This window comes from Orcinus orca, chromosome 4, assembly GCF_937001465.1.
Source record: "Orcinus orca chromosome 4, mOrcOrc1.1, whole genome shotgun sequence".
Classification (NCBI taxonomy): Eukaryota; Metazoa; Chordata; class Mammalia; order Artiodactyla; family Delphinidae; genus Orcinus; species Orcinus orca.
Genome location: NC_064562.1, coordinates 11114912 through 11133509, shown reverse-complemented (window position 1 = coordinate 11133509; position 18598 = coordinate 11114912). Strand labels below are relative to the sequence as shown.

The 18598-nt window shown below is 37.8% G+C and overlaps 1 protein-coding gene and 1 pseudogene across 1 annotated transcript in view; one reads left to right on the top strand and one right to left on the bottom strand.

The window, feature by feature from the left end:
• Window positions 1-18598, bottom strand: part of MMRN1 (multimerin 1) — a 71951-nt gene that overhangs the window by 20219 nt on the left and 33134 nt on the right. The window contains exons 6-7 of the mRNA XM_049709007.1: window positions 8098-8199; window positions 6583-6756 (exon numbers count right to left, since the gene is read on the bottom strand). Coding sequence (XP_049564964.1) covers window positions 6583-6756; window positions 8098-8199 — 276 coding nt within the window. The remainder of the gene's footprint in view (window positions 1-6582; window positions 6757-8097; window positions 8200-18598) is intronic.
• Window positions 1195-1864, top strand: LOC101283251 (ras-related protein Rab-5B-like; annotated as a pseudogene).

Here is an 18598-nt window from a genome sequence, read left to right as displayed (position 1 = left end):
TTAAAGATGCATGTTTTTAATTGATCTTTAGGGTCTAGGATTTCCAGAGTACAAAAATTTATTTTACATTTCTAAACCTAGTGGAAACTGATATAAACTTAAAAGTCTAGAAACTATAAGTAAGTGAAAATCAACTTGTATGTAATAGAAAAAAATAATAAAAGCACATGAAGTATGAAATAGTAATCAGTGACACACAGCACCAAAGTACTAAGGAAAGGCTTAGAAAAGATTATATAGCTGCAGTTAAGATAAATTATACTGAAACAGTCCTAACTTTTGCATTTACTAACATGAATAATCATACCAAGAAAAGTTTTAAAGTATTTTTATTTTCTAAATTTTACTTAGCATTTGACATGTCACTCATTTATACAACAAATCTTTGTTGAGTACATTCTAGATGCTACACAGAAAATGAAATATGGAAAATTAGATTTCTTATGCTTAAAATAGAATATATTAGCTTCACTAAGTGTAAGTGCTATTAACTACTTAATACTACTTAAAGTGCTATTAACTGCTTAATTAACTACTTAATAGCAAAGTTATTTTTATTGCACTTTCTACAGGATCATTTAGTCATTTCCTGTGGCTTAAAATTGTCTTTAATTCTCATGATGAAAACAGCCAGCTGAAACACAATAAAATAATTAAGGTTAGGAATCAGACTTCCCTAGGATTTATAACCTCATAATTCTGGCTTAAAATGTTTTTCAAGATTGACAAGGTAAAATAAAACTTAAGCGTAATTAAATTAATTAATTAATTGTGGACAATAACAGGTTTTAACTACAGCAAGGGAAAAACTACATGATCTGAAAGTCAGAAAAAGAATGAAAATAGGCGAAAACACTGTAATAGGTAAAATTCAGTACAGAATCTTGATCAAATTAACTAGGAAAAAAAGTAAACAATCAAAGTAAAAATTAGAAGGTACTCTCATGCTTTAAAACTTCAGTGGAGGCCGGGGGCCCCGCCCCAGGGAGGGGAGGAGGAGAGGCAAGAGGGTTTGGCTGAGCTGCAGCTGTTTGTCTGTTTGACACGGGCTTGGGCCCTACGGGGGGGGGGGGAACGACGGAGGACCAGGACTGTTGAAGCCTGGAAGTCCCCTCCCCTCCCCTCCCCCCCCCCCCCTCTGCTGCTTTGTGGCATCCCCCTCCCTCCACCCTTTCCCACTCTTATAATCTAGCCATGACTAGCAAAAGCACAGCCAGGCCCAGTGGGCAGCCCCAGGCCAGCAAAATATGTCAGTTCAAATTGGTCCCGCTGGGTGAGTCTGCAGTGGGGAAGTCTAGCCTGGTATGAGGTTTTGTCAAAGCGCGGTTCCACAAGTACCAGGAGAGCATCACCAGAGCGGCCTTCCTCACCCAGTCAGTTTGTCTAGAGGACACAACCGTCAAGTTTGAGATCTGGGACACAGCTGGGCAGGAGCGATACCATAGCTCGGCCCCCATGTACTGCAGAGGTGCCCAAGCTGCAGCTGTGGTTTATGACATTACTAATCAGGAAACCTTCGCCCGAGCAAAGACATGGATAAAGGAACTACAGCGACAGGCCAGTCCTAGCATCGTTATTGCCCTGGTGGGGAACACAGCTGACCTGACCAGCAAGCGCACGGCAGAGTACGAAGAGGCCCAGGCGTAGGCAGATGACAACAGCTTACTGTTTATGGAGACTTCAGCCAAGACAGCTGTGAACCTGAACCATCTCTTCCTGGCAATAGCTAAGAGGTTGCCGAAGAGTGAACCCCAGGATCTGGGGGGTGCAGCAGGCCGAAGCCGGGGTGTGGATCTCCATAAGCAGTCCCAGCAGAACAAGAGCCAGTGTTGTAGCAGCTGAGGGGTGGCTAGCGGCAAACAAGGATGGAGCTAGCGCGAGGGCTCAGAACTAACCTCCATCCCCACCGCTCAGCACACAGCCCCTACGGTAACAGCACACTGGGCCCTGGCTCCCAAGGGCTGCCCCTTGACAGCTCCGTCACGGCACTTTGTAACGCTTCAGCAACGACACCAGGCAGCTGTTGCCACTGGTCTCCTACCCCTACTCTGGGGCTTGGGGGGCAGATCCCCCAGGACTTACCTTCCAAATCAAACTTTCTTCACTTTGTATTATAGGTGCAAGACAGTGACCTACTTATCTTTCCTCCTCCTCCCCGTTTTTTCAGAAAACTCTTTTTTTGTCTCCTTCCCCTTCCCCTTCTGCTTTCGGTCAGTCTCTGTTCTTGATCCTCTTTTTCTTCCCCTCCCCGGGATGGAGAAGGTAGTGAACCCAGGAACTGAGGAAGGAGGTTTGCAGTTCAGTCACATTAGGGGCCCTGGGGGAAAGTAAGCCTCAGAGCAGAGGGGAGTAAGGAGCTATTTCCTTTTTGTTTTTATTTGGCTGGAGTTCTCATATTTGGAAACACTGAGTTGGCCTTGTGGAGGGTGTTTCTAGGTAGAGGCGAGAATGGGAAGGCAAGCTCTCAGGCACCAGCTTGGAGTCTTATTGTTAGCTAACTGGGCAGAGGTGGAGATGCAGTGTCATCTGTGGCTCAGGAGCTCTTCCAAGGCTTACTGTCCCCTCACCCAGCCTCTTAGGTAGCTTCTCCCCCATAGTGGGGGAGATTCTGGACCCCAGAGTCCTCCAAAGAATCCTCACTGGCTGCGTGATCTTTGGCTCTACTGTGATCTAAAGGGAGGGACCAGCCTCTGACTTACACATATGCATTTTTTTCTCTCTGGCGCTCAGATGGCCTCAGCCCCAGACACTATATCCCCCCTGCAGTTTGTACTTTAATTGATGGTAGTTCAGTTGTGAGACTGTTTTATGGGGGGTTTGATTGATTTACCTGCCCTCTTAACTTTTTAATTAAGTGGAATCCGAGGTGTATATGAGGTTTGGGGAGGGGCTGTAGAGAACAGTACCGGTGGCAGCTACTCAAGCCCAATCTCCATTGCTAGCTTCCTCCAACTCTGATTCTTACTTCACCTATGTTCTGGTCAGCCTAACTCTTGGGTGTAGGTTTAATCTTTCCTGAGGAATTAACTGAGCAGCTGGAGAGCAGTCTCAGGATAGCACAGGCCATTGTAGGGGAGTGAAAAGGAGTCAGCAAGATGGAAGAGTTTTCTGTCCTTTCCCAGGGTTCCCATTCAATTTGATCCACCTATTACCATGTCTTTTCTACTTCCCTGTAAATAGGTATGATCTTTATTCCCACTGTACAGTCTGTTCTGCCCCCCACCTCCCATCAGGCCCTATTTCTTTTCTCCTTTGTTAGTATCTTCAGTTTGGTCCCTCCATGCTTACCCCCCAAACCCATCCCCCATGCAACCAGTGGTTTAATCCGCATACCACTAGGAGGGTAGTACCACAGAGGCCTACTTGTGGCCCCCTAGTACCATAACACCTGTTCCTGTGGACAGGGAACGACTGGCACTGAGGGTCCCGCATAACTATCTCACATCACCAGAGGATGTTGGTCCTTTCTAAATCTCTAGTCTCTCTTCACATCCCTCATCAGGTATTTTAAGATGTCTTTGGGAGGCCATCAAGGCAAGAGAGAACTCTAAATCCCTTCTTGTTCTAGCCCAGGGTTTTGAGGAAATTGGAGGAAATAAGATAGGAGAGGCCATAGTGACCTAGGATTGGAACCTTTCTGCCCTTTTGGCTTGCAGACTGCCTCCTGTCCCAGAGAAGCTGAGAAATCCATGAAGCTGAGATTCTGAAGGACCCAGCTTAGGTTCTTCCACGTACACCTAAATTCCCTTCCTTTACCAGGGACAGCCTTAGTTCCCGTGGCCCTGAAACACGTACACGTTTTCCCCTCCTTTTCCCAGTACCCACTAGCCCCCCAAAGCAGCCAGTGCATCCTTACAAGTGGAAGAACTACGCCGGCTCCCTTAAGTTTCTTAGAAATGAAGCTCTTTCTCTGTGTAGTTTTCCCCATGGAGCAGTAGCGAAGATGTTTCATTGCCTTGGGGAACAGGATTGGCCTTAGCTTCTGGGCCTACCTGCTGCCTTCCTTCTACTTTCTATTAGCTCTTCTGCTTTCCTTTGAGCTCTGTTGGGCTTAGGGAATCTTAGTTTTTATTTCCCAGCTCTTCATTTTTTTCTTCTGATCATTTTTTTTTAAGGGGGGGGGGTGTCATTGTTTCTTTTTTGGCTTCTAAGAAAGCATTTGCCTTTTTTCCCCTTTCCTCCTCTCCCAACATAACGATCGTGGTAACAGAATGCAACTGCTGATTTACCGATGTGTTTAACAGAAGTAAAAAAGGAGAGAAAAAAAAAAAACCCTTCAGTGGAAAACTACATTGGGCACAGGGTAAAAATCACAGCAGTGTCTGAAAAGGAATCACACAGATTATTAGCTTAAAAGCTCGTTTCAGGAAAACAGGCTTTTCAGATAATATTTCTATAATTTGTTACTAAAGAAACAACTGTGCAAGAATCTGATTTTGCAAAGATACATCAAAGTGCTGTATGTCAGTGTATGAGTGGGCACATCATTTTAGCTCTATTTGATTCTGTTTCATGTGACTCAAGTGCTTCTACTTCCTAAACGATTTGATATTGTATTTGGTAACAACAGACATATTTGATTGTCAGACACCTGGGCATGTCCCTTCTGTGGTTGTGAATGCACGGCCTATTCATAAGATTCAGATACTTCTTAAGGTGTTGGGGCATTTGATTTTGAACAGTTTCTCTGGCTACTAGCAGATGAAGCACTGCTTCTCAACTTGGATGTAGAGTAAGCGAGAGACGGGGTGGTGGTTTCAGGAAAACACAGTGCCTTGGGGGTGAATTTAGTTTTTGTTTCCTGTATAAACATTCATTAACTGCAAGCCATCTGGTTCTCGTAATTGATTGTGCTCAGTAAATGATTAACGTGTCCTGTTGAAGAGGGAATACTGTTGTTGTTGTTGCTGTGAGTGTGTATTTTTTCCCATGTCTGGGTCGGAATTTTTGTTAGTAGGTTCACAAACAGCTGTTGACAGGCCTAATTCACTCAGGCTATGATAACCAAATTTTGCTAGACAAATTTCATTACTGTGGTTATAGTCAATTATGTACTGTTCCTATTTCACTTCTTTCTCATGCTCACTTCAGGGAAAATATATTCCTCTCTCATGCTTGCCATGGGTAAGTTTTAGCCATAGGGAGCATGCCAGAAACGTAGGACAGAGTCTTTCAGTTGGTTAATAGCACCAATAATTTACATGATTAAAAAAAATCATGATTGCTCTGTACTGGTAAAGGATATGGAAATCACCTTTTTATTTCTTTTACATGTGAACCACATAAAATAGAGAAAAAATAACTTGTGAGTGATAGAAATGGGGTGTACAGTGAGTATGTTTTATGCATAAAACAAAGTGAAAGGGACCAATAATCCTGAAACTTGGGAACAAACAATAAGCCCAGTGAATTGAGATGCGCTTACTAACCAAAATACTTGTCTGGAATATCTGTGCGCTACCTGAAACCTCTGCCAAATTAACTCCCCCTGATCCCTTATCAGTTGAGATGGTTTTTCTTTGCAGAAACCTTCCCTGAAGTCTAAGACTGGATTTATTGAAACTATCAAGGGGCCCCACTGTATCGTACAGAACACTACCATGGCAATTTCTCACTATATATTCAGCATACGTCTCTCTGGTAGGCAGAAAAATGCTGCCCCACCTAAGATGTTCACACCCTTATGCCCTTAACCTGTGAATATGTTACCTTCCATGACACAAGGGCCTGGACATATGTGATTAAGGTTGAGAACCTTGAAATGAGGAGATTATCCCAGATTATCCAGATGGGTCCAATGTAATCATATGAGTCCTTACAGAGGAAGGAGAAGGCAGAGGAGTGGGCCTGAGAGCTGCCATGAGGGCTCAACAAGGCCACAAGCCAAGAAATGCAGTGGCCTCCAGAAGCTGGGAAAAAGCCAGCTTACAGTCATCAAGAAAATGGAATCTCAGTCCTACAACCGCAAGAAAATGAATTCTGACAACTCAAATTAGCGGGAAATGGATCATCCTGTAGATCTTCCAGAAAGGAACACAGCCTGCTATTTTTAAGAGCACAAAATTCAGGCAAAACTGACTCACATTTCTATGAATAACAACCTGATGTGTTTTAGAATATATTTTATTGATTATATTCCATGAGCGAGATACTTTCTGGGATAATAATGCACTTTAGATTTATCCTCAATATCTTCATCAACATTAAGATAACCATGGATCTAGCTGTCCCTGACAATCATCCCTTAACCTCACCTTTATCTTGAGCTGCGAACCACAATTGGAGCAGATTAAGTACGGCTCATTTTAACTATAAAGGAATACAAGTTAGACTGTAACTAGGTACATAATGTCAATAAGTCAGATGAAATATTCAGACAAAAAGTTGACTATATTAGTAAACAATATTTAGATGCTTCAAGTTATTTCAGAAATTGAGGGATTTAAAAGTATCTTATTCAAAAAAAATCTTAGACTTCTCTATCACCCAATCTAAAGCAAAAATCCCAAAATGATGTGAGAAAAGATAAATGAGTCATTTGCTGTTTGTCTCAACTGAATGAATAATTTATTTTACTTTTACCTTTTAGAAAAGATTGAAATTCCCTGCCTTTATCTTCATTGATTTTCCCTTCCAGTGAGGAGTATGTGTTCTTTATATCACTCACAGCCAAAGAAATATTGTCAATCTTCTTCTGCAGAAGGGTCAGTTTCATTGCCTGGTAGTTCATCTGGTCAGTCATTTTTTGTGTCACTGCTGCATATAGAAGAAGAGAAAACGGGAAACGTTTAAACATACATATTTAAAAACCACTCAAATTTCATGATAGATTGAAAGGTAATTCAAATAAGCCATGTTTGCACTTCATATTTGAAAATACAGATTATATGCACTTAGGAAATGGCATCCTGAATTTTATACTAATATTTAGGGGTAGAAATTTGTAAAAAGCATTCTGATATCTTAGATTTCTAAAATGTTTTAACTTTGTCTAGAATTTTCAGTCTCTCTTTTGCTAACCTGAAAGAGTTGTTGTTAAACTTTCAATAGATGAGGAAATTGAGGGTCAGAAAACTGAAATACCTTGCTTGAGGTTACAGAGCTAATGCTTTATCTTCTGCTTTCAAATCCAATGCTCCAGCATTAAATAGATGTAACCACAGATATACACACACACATATGTATATATACTACATGTATGTATGTAGTTTGTATCTATATTCTGAGAATTTTATTCTTTACTGAGGTATTCTTTAGAGAGATAGAGAGATTCAGAATTTGGTTAGAATCACTTTATAAAGCAATGATACTTTCCATGCCATTACACATGCATTTCAATAATTCAAGGAGGATTTTACGGTATCTTGTGAAAATACTGAATTTCAATCCCTTAAAAAAATTTGAGTACAGATCCTAAGCTATATTCACCTGCATTCTTAAAGAGATCCCCTTAAATCAGATTTCTCAATTTGAGTGCCTTATTCTGTATGACTAGATATATGCCAAACATAGTGAGATGTTTTTAGCAGTAACCAACTTTATGTTTCTAAGAGATGAGGTTAAGTCTAAAAGGAATGGTAAAATATTTATGATTAGAAAGATGAGAAAATATGTAACATGCCAACTTTAGATCAACACGAGGTCCTCGTTGATTCTGAGCCACATTCTTTGCCCTACTCGGTGAGCAATACCCCTCAGTGATCTCTTGTCAACCAAGGGAAGGGAGCCTTCTTAGCTCCCTTAAAATGATCCAGTCCACCCATCCATGTCAAGGTTCTTCCATGATTGTACTCTTTGCAGGACAAAAGTTTGATTTAATTTTGGAAACCTGTGATTTCCTTACAACCTAGTATGACAGCATTTTTATTCTCCTTCTGTGTCTGCACACAGAGCTCCAGTAATTACACATGTTCCCTTCAGGCTGGGAACCTGCAGCTCACCCATAGTTTCTCCCAACAGGCAAATAGAAAAGGATCGAGAGGTATGTTAATGTCACCATCAAACGTTTGACAGCCAAGTGATGTCTTGTTTGGAAGTCATCATAAATAGTGTTGACAGTGATTGGGTTTAGGGATGACAGTAATTACAGTCTGTGACCTGGGTCACCACAGTCTTGCTGCTGCTGCTCGGGCATCCCTCTGCCACCTGCGGCGTGACTCTCAGCCTGGTTGCTGTGTATCAGCTGCTGTTGTTCCTGGGCTAGAGGGAAGCAAAAAGAGAAGAGAGAGAGTTAAGCACTGGGACCGCCTCATTTTTTTCCAGTCCTGAGCAGCAATATGGCTGCTGTGCATTTTCCCGTGTACTGAAGCTTGACGGTCGGCGATGACTGCAGAATAAGAGGCTCCGCCCCCATCCACAGGGTGATGTGCTCCCACATTGGTGTTGGAAGTGCAAGACTCTAGTGCTGTTTGGAAAAAATAAAATTATTAAGGTTTCCTTTTAGGTGAAAATGGGTGGTAGTTTGGGGAAGCCGTGTAAACCGGGGTACGTAAACTGCCGGCATGATTGAGAGGAACCTTAAAATCAGCTGTGTTAAAAGCTAGAGCAGCTTTCTAAGTGGACTGTCACAAAGATGGCTTGTTTAACAATGCAGTTTCCAACTGGTGGCCACTTGGAAGTAAGGGAGAGCTACAGGTTCTTTACTAAAAGAATACTGCGTAATAGTGCCACTTAAATGGGTTGTTCCCAGATTTTTAAGAAATGCATAGGCTCAAAACCTAAGGACTGCATGTAAAAGTAAACCATTATAGGGCATGTCTCGAGGGGTTCTATCTGTAAAATCAGTGAAATTTCAGAAGAATAGAAATTCTTGTAAAGCAAATTTACTCTATTAAAGAATTGCTTCTCATTTCCCATGAATCAAGTAATATTTTAAATGGCAATATAAGTTTTCATTGGGGAAAACAGTTTAGAGGGAAGATTTATTAAACATATTGAACACATCAAGTAATGTATGTCTGTAATTTGCAGACTTCCAATGAACAAATTTATTCATGGAAGTCTGCATATCAGACATGAGAAAACAAGCGTTTGGTGTCTGACTGTGCTTCTTCCCATGTGAAATTATGTACCACTGAAACTGCACCTCTGGCACATGTTAATTATGCTCCCTAAGGCATATGTGGCTGGGACAATAATACTAAAGCATCGCTACTCCACAGAAAATATATTTGCCACTAATTTGAGTTAGTCTCTATTGCTAGATTGAATTTTGCATTGCTTTCTTCAGGGCATTGAGCTAAATGAATGAATCTCCATTCATGTCCAAGGTTTTTGCTTTGATTTTGTTTCTTCTTTTTCTCCACTGCATAATAGATGGTCCTGCATAACTGTTGATTTATTTGGTGGAAGAAAACAATCTGTAGCTTGGGGAAAAGTGTATGCATTTGAGGGCTGCAGTAGGTGGTGAAAAGTATTAAACTTCTGCTAGATCCTAGTAATAAAGTTCTTAGAGCCCCAATTCAAATGAATTCATACAAATATATCTGCTAAATAATTGTATGGTTTTTAAAATCAAGGTTCCTTCTTAGATGATGTAATAAAGCATTTTCCTGGCAGCTAAAATCTATCTACCCAGGAGGGTTACCAGAGAGTAAAGCAATGATTCTCAAACCAGGCTCTCTGAATCAGCAGTGTCAGCATCACCCGGGAACTTTAAAAAATACAACTTCTGGGCCCCATCCCAGACCTGCTAATTGAAGAAACTCTGGAGTGAGGCAGCAATGTGTGGTTTAACAAGCTCTCCAGCTGATTCCAATGCACACTAAAGTTTGAGAACCACTGGAGTAGAGCATCAAGATACATCTTCCTTAGCAACTTCCCACCTCGCTACCTTCCCTGTTTCTCTTAGCAGTGGAAGAGTGTTCAGGATACAGACTTGTCAGTATTACAGCAAAAGGAACAGGTGGGTTTAACAGAATGAACAAATGGGTCTTTTCATTTTTTTACTGCTTACCTTTCTGAGCTAGATCATAGGAAAACAAAAAGGGCTGGTGTATTGAAATGCATACCACGACTTGGTAGGCAGAAGACTTTGTTAGGAAGCAATGTGTAATTATGGTAAAACAAAGACCATATTGTTTTGTGACATACAAACAAGGTTGCTCTTCAAATTTCTTTTTCTATCATTAACTTTTAATGCATATTATGTTTTTGCTTTGTTTTTTTTTTTTACGTTTCTTTAGAATAGTGATTTTTCATCATGGGTGGAAATCAGAAGCATCTGTTAACTTTGAAACACTAAGTGTTAATGTTCTCTCCATCCTCCTCCCACCCATCTGAAGATTATGATTCAGTAACTGTTCTGGGGAACTGAGCATGTGTGTACAGAGTTTTTTAAACTCTGCAGGTGATTTCGATGTATGACCCTGGTTAAAAAGCACTAATTTAGAACAAATTTCAAATTTTCTAATTCTAATAAGTAAATTCAATGGTGTAAGGCAGGAAATACCAGATGTTTAAGTTAAAAATTGCAATCCAGAAATTGATCTTCAGAGATTTTTCAACAGCCGTAAGTGCTTGTTGATAACAAGAGCATATGTTAAAGACTTGATTTATTAAAACTCTAGTGAATGAAAACCTTTAGTCTCCCACCGTTCCATAGAGAAGTGGGCCTTTACAAGGAGTAAGTGAAGCGGGGTGGACGTGCAGGATGACTGTCACTGTTCGTGACTCCCTAGTATAGATGATATTATTCTCTCTGTTGTTAGGACACAGGATCCCTGAAGAGGGACTCCTAAGCATGGATGCATGTGAAGTGTCTGAGCCACCTCCCCAGAGATCAAACCCAGAGTCCACTTACAATTGTAGAATGTCTCAGAAATAAAAGGGCCTTTCCACTCAAAGCCTAGGCTATAGCTCCTGACTCCCACCTGGTAACATTCCACATACCCCAACTCCAAAACTGTATTTAGTCAGTATGCACCGGTGTGACCTAGCAATTATTAAAATACTGAAATATAGCCATACCTATTGGCAAATATATAAAGTGTAATAACTGATACAATTAATTAAAAAAATCAAAATATTAACTTATTCCAAGTTAATTGTGGATGCACGATAAAGAATAAAGATATATCTTGTAGGATACATGATAAATGTATGGAATTCCTATTATAATAACATCCGAGAACCGTTTTTCAGAACTAGCAGTTTGTTGGGCCCGTTTCACGCACTACATAGAGTTTATGAAACATTCTATGTTTTGGCAGAATCATCAGTTTATCATTATGTGTGATTTATGTAGTAGTTAGAATTTCCAAATTGTTTGGTACTTACTTTAGTTTACTTGCTAGCACTAATTGTCCTCAGCACATAATTTTTGCTAAATATTATTAAAGAATTTATAATCAATTATTGAAAACACTGGAAGAGACAAAAGTTTAAATTTTCAAAGTATTTCTTTTAGATATCATGAGTTGGAATTTTTTGAATCTGAGAAAAAAATGTTTTCAATAATGAAACTAGTCCTGGATTATCTAATATACAGTGCAGAAATCAGTCTGGGACATCTTTTGATATATAAAATATCAAAGTCAAAAATATCAATATCAAAAATCAATTCAATTTAAAATGTAATTAGTATTTTTGAAATAAAATCAGCTTGATTTTCAATAAAAATTAGTGGGCTATTTTTACTTAATATATAAATGTTGATTTCAAATAATGATATGAATTTGTATCATTTAAAATAAAAATTGGGCTTCCCTGGTGGCGTAGTGGTTAAGAATCCGCCTGCCACTGCAGGGGACACGGGTTCGAGCCCTGGTCCGGGAAGATCCCACATGCCGCAGAGCAACTAAGCCCGTGAACCACAACTACTGAGCCTGAGCTCTAAGGCCCACGAGCCACAACTACTGAAGCCCACAGCCCTAGAGCCCGTGCTCCAAACGAGAGAAGCCAACGCAATGAGAAGCCCGCGCACTGCAACAAAGAGTAGCCCCCACTCGCCGCAACTAGAGAAAGCCTGCGTGCAGCAACAAAGACCCAACACAGCCAAAAATAAATTAATTGATTAATAAAAAAAGTAAACCCTCAATACTAATCTAAATAAAATTACAATACAAGCCTATATGAAAAAAGTAAAATAAAAATTACTAGACTTATTTGTCCTCATAATGACATTCAATTTCTGTTAAAATTCATTTGTGATCAAGAGAAAAATATTAAAGAACTTCATGAAATTAGTCTCATGAAATAAGCTTTTGTAATAATAAAAATTTTCAAGTTAAGCAAAGCTTTTGAAATAAAAAACTTCAAAAACACTTTATCAAGTATGTTAATAAAAATCAATAAAATAAAAATATTTAGAAAAAGTTAGAACTTTTAACATTATCATATAATTGAAATAGTAGATCATTTCAGCAAAGAAAAATATTATGGAAGTTACCTGACAAAATAATTCTGATATAAGAATATCATTTCAAATCAGTTTTACGTTTAGCATTTGGAAAACAAGTTTTTTACAAAAAGAAAAAAGAGAATTGGTTTTCAGAAATGACAGTCTAATAGAAATGTCAATCCTTTTTTATCTTTATAAGGGAAAAAAATATTCCCCTTTTTAAACTGGAGATAACTTGAAAACTGATAAAAGATATTTTACATATGAAAAATGTTTATACATACTATTTGACACAAAAATTAATAGGGGATAAACTACATGAGAAAACATAGATTTTCTAATAAATCATATGAAAATGAAATTTTTATGACAAAACTCAAAAGTATAATAAATGTTTAAGTTCCTTGATTTATGATGCCCTAAATTTGACCAAATGATGTTTGCAAAGCTCTATGAATTAATTAAATAGGACATTCCTACAAGAATTTTTATGATTTAGTTAATAATAAATATACTAAATATTTTAAAATGCACACACTATTTAAGGACTGAAAAAAAAGGAATGCAATCACTGTTAACTCAGTAGTGGCCAGTAGATAATTCAGCAGGATGGCAATATCATTGATGTTAAAAGAAATTATAAACATACTGAGATTTCCTGTCACCTAATAGCTCTAAATCTGATGGAGAAATCTCTAAAGGAGATGGACCTGTATTAAATCATCTCTCTGACATCATTTAGCTGGTGTCATCCATGTCAAAAGAAAGAGCACACCAATAATTTGTAGAAATTAATAAGCTGTTTAGAAATTATTTGAATGATACACGATGAGTGATTTGTGTTATGGCTTATATTACTTGGTATATAGTTTATAATATAGATAACATATGCATTAACTTAAGAAAATAAAAAGTAATGCATTCTTAATTTTTGATTTTTATATTAATGCATATATTAATTGATACTGAGTCGGTTGTCAAATGTTTGAATATGACCCCTGCCCCTTCTTACCCCATCCTCATAATCAAGAGGCAGATTGGTTGAGGCAGCCACGATCCTGACTAAGGTGGAGTCACCTCAATAAAAATCACGACAGCATTTTACACAGGGTTTATTTCCAGGGGCTCAAAATCCTACGCTAAAGCTTTATTATAAATCATAAGGCATTATTTTATATTGCATTATCATATTCTAATGAAATTGGGTCTCTTCATCTCTTTACAAAGTATTACATCTTGCATAGTTAATGTAGAGATTATTACATTGCATCTCATTGAATATTCTCCATTTGAAAAGTACTGGCAAAGCAGGGAATCACGCGCACACACACACATACACTCACACTCACACAAGAGGAAGTAGGGGGTATTTTACGTGTGCTCCGTTCCTATTTGAGGGGGGTAATTCATCAAGTCGTAGTTCTCGCTTTGCCACTCAGCCCAGGCAAGATCCTGAATGTCCAAGAAGTGAAAACAAACCTAGGTTAGAGGGAGAGGGTCAAGAACAGAAAGGAGGCAAACAAAAAGAATTCAAGAGTAATTTTCTATTGACCTTAGGGTCAAAAGAATTTCAAATAAGTCTTATTCATGCAATCTGGAAAAATCCTATTGCACTGCAAATGAGAGGATAGAAAGTGACATACCAGAGAAAATCAGCAAATTAGAAATAAAAACTAAAAAGAGAAGAAAAAAATTTTAAACCAGTGACAAGTAGGAGAAGAGAAATTAAATAAAGAAAGCTTTCAGGAAGAAAAAAAAGAAATAAACTGAAAGGGAAAGATTAACACATAGAAGTATTGAGTGGAAGTCTTCAGTTTTCTTGCACACTCGTTTTTGGTGATTCACTCCTCAGTATGTGGAAACAGAATATCTATGAAATAAAAATGAAAATTTCTCCATATTTTTGTAAAGTTTTAAAGAGACTGATTTGAAAGAAAATGTAATTGGAAAAATCCTTTCAATATTGAATTACAAAAACTAATGTGATTATGTGTGTGTGTGCATAAAACTTTCCATTTGCTCTTAGCTATAGTTATTTTTAAATTAATTGTTTTAGGAGGAAATAGGTGAGGAAATTATACTCCTAATTGTAAAAGAAACAACTATTAAACATCACACAAAGATCTTTGAGATCCAATTGTCATATGAACCTCTTTTCTCTGGAATTCATTGGATGGGGTCTGTGAAAACCTGAAATACCTGTTTAGCAAATTCAATAGTTTGTTATCTTTTCTTAGCTCTGTTTGTTGACTGGAGTTCAATACTTGCATTCATCCCAATTTATTTCTCAGTATTTAGCTGGTGGAGAAGCACTGATAGGATCTCTGACAGAGGAGTCAGTTACTCTCCTGTGATAAAATTCCTGGTTGATCGATGCTCTTTTATTTTTTCATTTAGCAATCTTTCTGTCTTCCCCACGTATTCTCTACCACAGGACTGCCACGATTCTAGGTTTTCCAGGCAATGTATCTTACCTTGCACTTAAGCACAGACCTTTACTTTGTTCCACAGGGCCCAATTTTCTGTCTCTTCTTTTTTGATCCTTTCTAAGATATTGGAGCTGAGACAGAAGGGCATTTATTTAAGTCAAATAATTTCCAGAGATCTTTATGTACTTCTCATTTAAAAAAAAATTCAATATATTTTAAAAATTGGATTTCTTTTTTCTCTTCTCCCAATACAATTACTCTTTTTCCCTTGCACTAGAAACTCTGATCTTGGTGGATCAAGGACTTAGAGATGCAAGGTCAGCAAGTGTCAAGAGCAACCGTTTTCTTATTAGGTGCTTTTTCTTTCTTTCTTTTTTTTTAATTAGACAGGTATTATTTGTGAGGGGTTTTTTTTGTTTCCTTCCAGGCCTTTGAGGCATATAGTGGAAGTCATTAATGACAACTCAGTAATGAGGAAGCTTGCTCTCTCTGCCTTAGAAACAGAAACTTTCCTGTGTGGCTTGACAAGACGGGTTTCCAGCTGATTCTTTGATAGCAACTGAATGCTTGCATGACGATGTTCAGTACATATGTAAAGATTTACCGAGATTTAGTAGTTAAACAGTAGAATGCAGTTTTATGCAACAAAGGTCCCTGGTGTTTTTTGACTAAATGTGTCATAATTTTATTGAGCAAAGATGCTTACAGGAGGTAATGTTCTTTTTCAAAAAGGAAAGCATTAATCACCACCGAGGAGAACCAGATATGCAAAACTATAAGAAATACAGGGTTTTTTTCTGTTTTAAATATTATAACTTTTATGGCATAGTAATTGGAGTAATATTTAAAATAATCTTACTAGAGAAGCCCCATATTTATAGTGTTAGTTACAATAGCTCTGACATAATTTATTGAATTAGTGCACACTTGTGAAATGAAATATTTCTATATATTCATAACATATGGCAGGGTTAGTTTATTCCAATTACTGCATAATTGCATTTTTTAACATTCATAATAACTGTGATAGATTTTATAAAGCACAATTTTATGAAATATCTTTTCCCTACATAGAGGATCTGATCAAAGCTGACTGGACTTTGTTTTTTTATTTTTTAACATCTTTATTGGAGTATAATCGCTTTACAATGTTGTGTTAGTTTCTGCTGTATAACAAAGTGAATCAGCTATACATAGACTTATATGCCCATATCCCTTCCCTCTTGCATCTCCCTCCCACCCTCCCTATCCCACCCCTCTAGGTGGTCACAGAGCACTGAGCTGATCCCCCTGTACTATGCGGATGCTTCCCATGTGGCACATATATACGATGGAATATTACTCAGCCATAAAAAGAAACGAAATTGAGTTATTTGTAGTGAGGTGGATGGACCGAGAGTCTGTCATACAGAGTGAAGTAAGTCAGAAAGAGAAAAACAAATACCATATGCTGAGTAGATTTTTTAAAAACAGATTTGCAAAGAAGTTTTTTTTTTTTCCTCCTCTCTGATCTAACATTATTTGAACTTAAATTCCTGTACTTTGTGTCATTAGAGCAAAGCCACAATTTCCTTGTACTACTTGAGAACATTTTAGAGACATCTACTGGAAAAGCTAATTATTGCAATTTTTATAAAATTGGCTTAAAAAGTATGTTGTTACTGACATTTCAAAAAACTTTCTCGCATATCATATCACAAATCTAGCTCCCTTTCTGAGACAAACTCGTTGACCCTCAAAAAGATATAACAAATGTAAAATATATAAAAAGTGTTACTTTGCCATTGGACTTAATGCTCCTTTTTCTCCCAGCAAAACTCTATTCACTTAGACTTCTTAAAACTTAGTTTCTTCTTGACAGTATGACTAATATTTTTAATAAACTGATCTAGAACTTATTACCAGAATTTTGATTATCTGAGTTGCAGCAAAAAGAGCATCTGTGGAGGGTTAGTAATATTATAAACAGCATATTGGAGAATAAGACAAGGGAATAATTGCCCCACGGATTCTTTTTTAACTCTTTATTTTATATTGGAGTATAGGTGATTAACAATGTTGTGTTAGTGTCAGGTGTACAGCAAAGTGATTCATTTATACATGTACATGGATCTGTTCTTTTTCAAATTCTTTGGACCCGAATTTTGAATCACAACATCCTTTACGAACAGGTCGGGGATGGGTCTATGGAGAGAGAGAGAGACAGAAAAAGAAAAAGAGAGGGTAGAAAGTGAAGGAGGAGAAATAAACAAGAGTACAGTTGCCAGCAATTCCATTTTATTCCTGATCTACCGATTTTTTTTGTATATTTAAAAAGACCTCCCTACTGCAATTTAAATTAAAATGGTTACTTTTTCTATTACGAAATGAATTTTGTTGTGGGGAGGAAACTTGTTGGGGAAACAGGGAGTTGTGAAATTCATGTAATAGTTTACAAATTTTCTGTGAATAAAATAATTTCCTCTTGTTGTAAAGGACTAGCACTGAAGTAATTATCACGGTAGCTACATAACCAGGTTTTCCAAACCCTTGAGGGCTCTGAAGAGCTTTAAAGAATGGATCAGTCACACTGATTATTCTTGCCATATTTGGAGCTGCTTGTCATATGAGACAGTGTGGAGAGTGCTGTCAAAGGAAACCTGACAATTTTCTCTGCCACATAAGAATAAAAGACTGTTGGCACATATATAAAGTGTGATGAAAAGGGGAGGGGGACCTTGGCACATAATTGGGTAAGAATCAGAAGGAAAATATGTGCACCTCCCCACCCCCTGCTCCAAGGATAGATGAGATAATGAAGAATGGCTCAAGGGACAAAGGGACTCAGTAGTTCTTGATACTACCAGTGCATCAACTGCAGTAATAAAGAATTCAACAGCTTTTATGTACTTCAATAAAAGGGAAGATGAGGATGGTCAGGATGCCGTAGGGAGCAACAGTCGGTTCTTTTGGAATCACAGTTGTATTAGAGTTGACTGTGTGACAAAATGACACAATGGGCATATCTGCCATCAGAAAATTATTCTTACCATAGATTTCAATAGAAAGAAGTCCTTCCCACAGCAGCTTAATCAGCACATACCTGAATTATGAGTAATTCTAGTTACAGTATTGTGACAGAGAGTCACAGAACTGTTCTGGGACATTTTTGTTAATGGCGATTCAAGATAACGATTTGTGAATCCAGTATTAAAGATATCCACAGGTTGCATCCATTAGAACATGAGGTGTTAGTAAGCAATCAAAGCTAAACTGTTTGAATTCCATTTAAATATTTCATATAATACTTTTCTAAAAAAGGGAAAAATAGTACGTAGCAGGTATTCAAAACTGTCAACTTGTCTTGTCTCTTGTGTGTGTATTTATAATGATGGAATTCTATGTTTTTCCCTCCTAGGCATATACAGTCCATCATAGTGATTAATAATCGATTAGCAGGTATAAAAGGAAGAAGCATGAAACAACACAGTCCTCATCAGCTGGACACCATGACATTCTTTGACATACAGACTTTGCTTCCTATCTCTTATGTACGATAGGGTGTGGAACGACATTCGAAATTTCTAGAAGGGTATATTGTGAACAAACACTGAATATTTAAGAAATGATCATGGAATTAAAATCCTTTTTCATAAGGAGAGAAATATAAAAATTAATCTTAGACTTTAGAAATATAATTCTAAATACTCTTAACCGTCTGACATACACAGACTATAAACAAATAGGCTTTACTGCTGTGAGTATATCTGTGCACCTCACGGAAATTAGAAATCCTTTGAAAGCAGGATCATATTTGGAGTTTTTCTTTTTTACAATATGGTAAAGTATC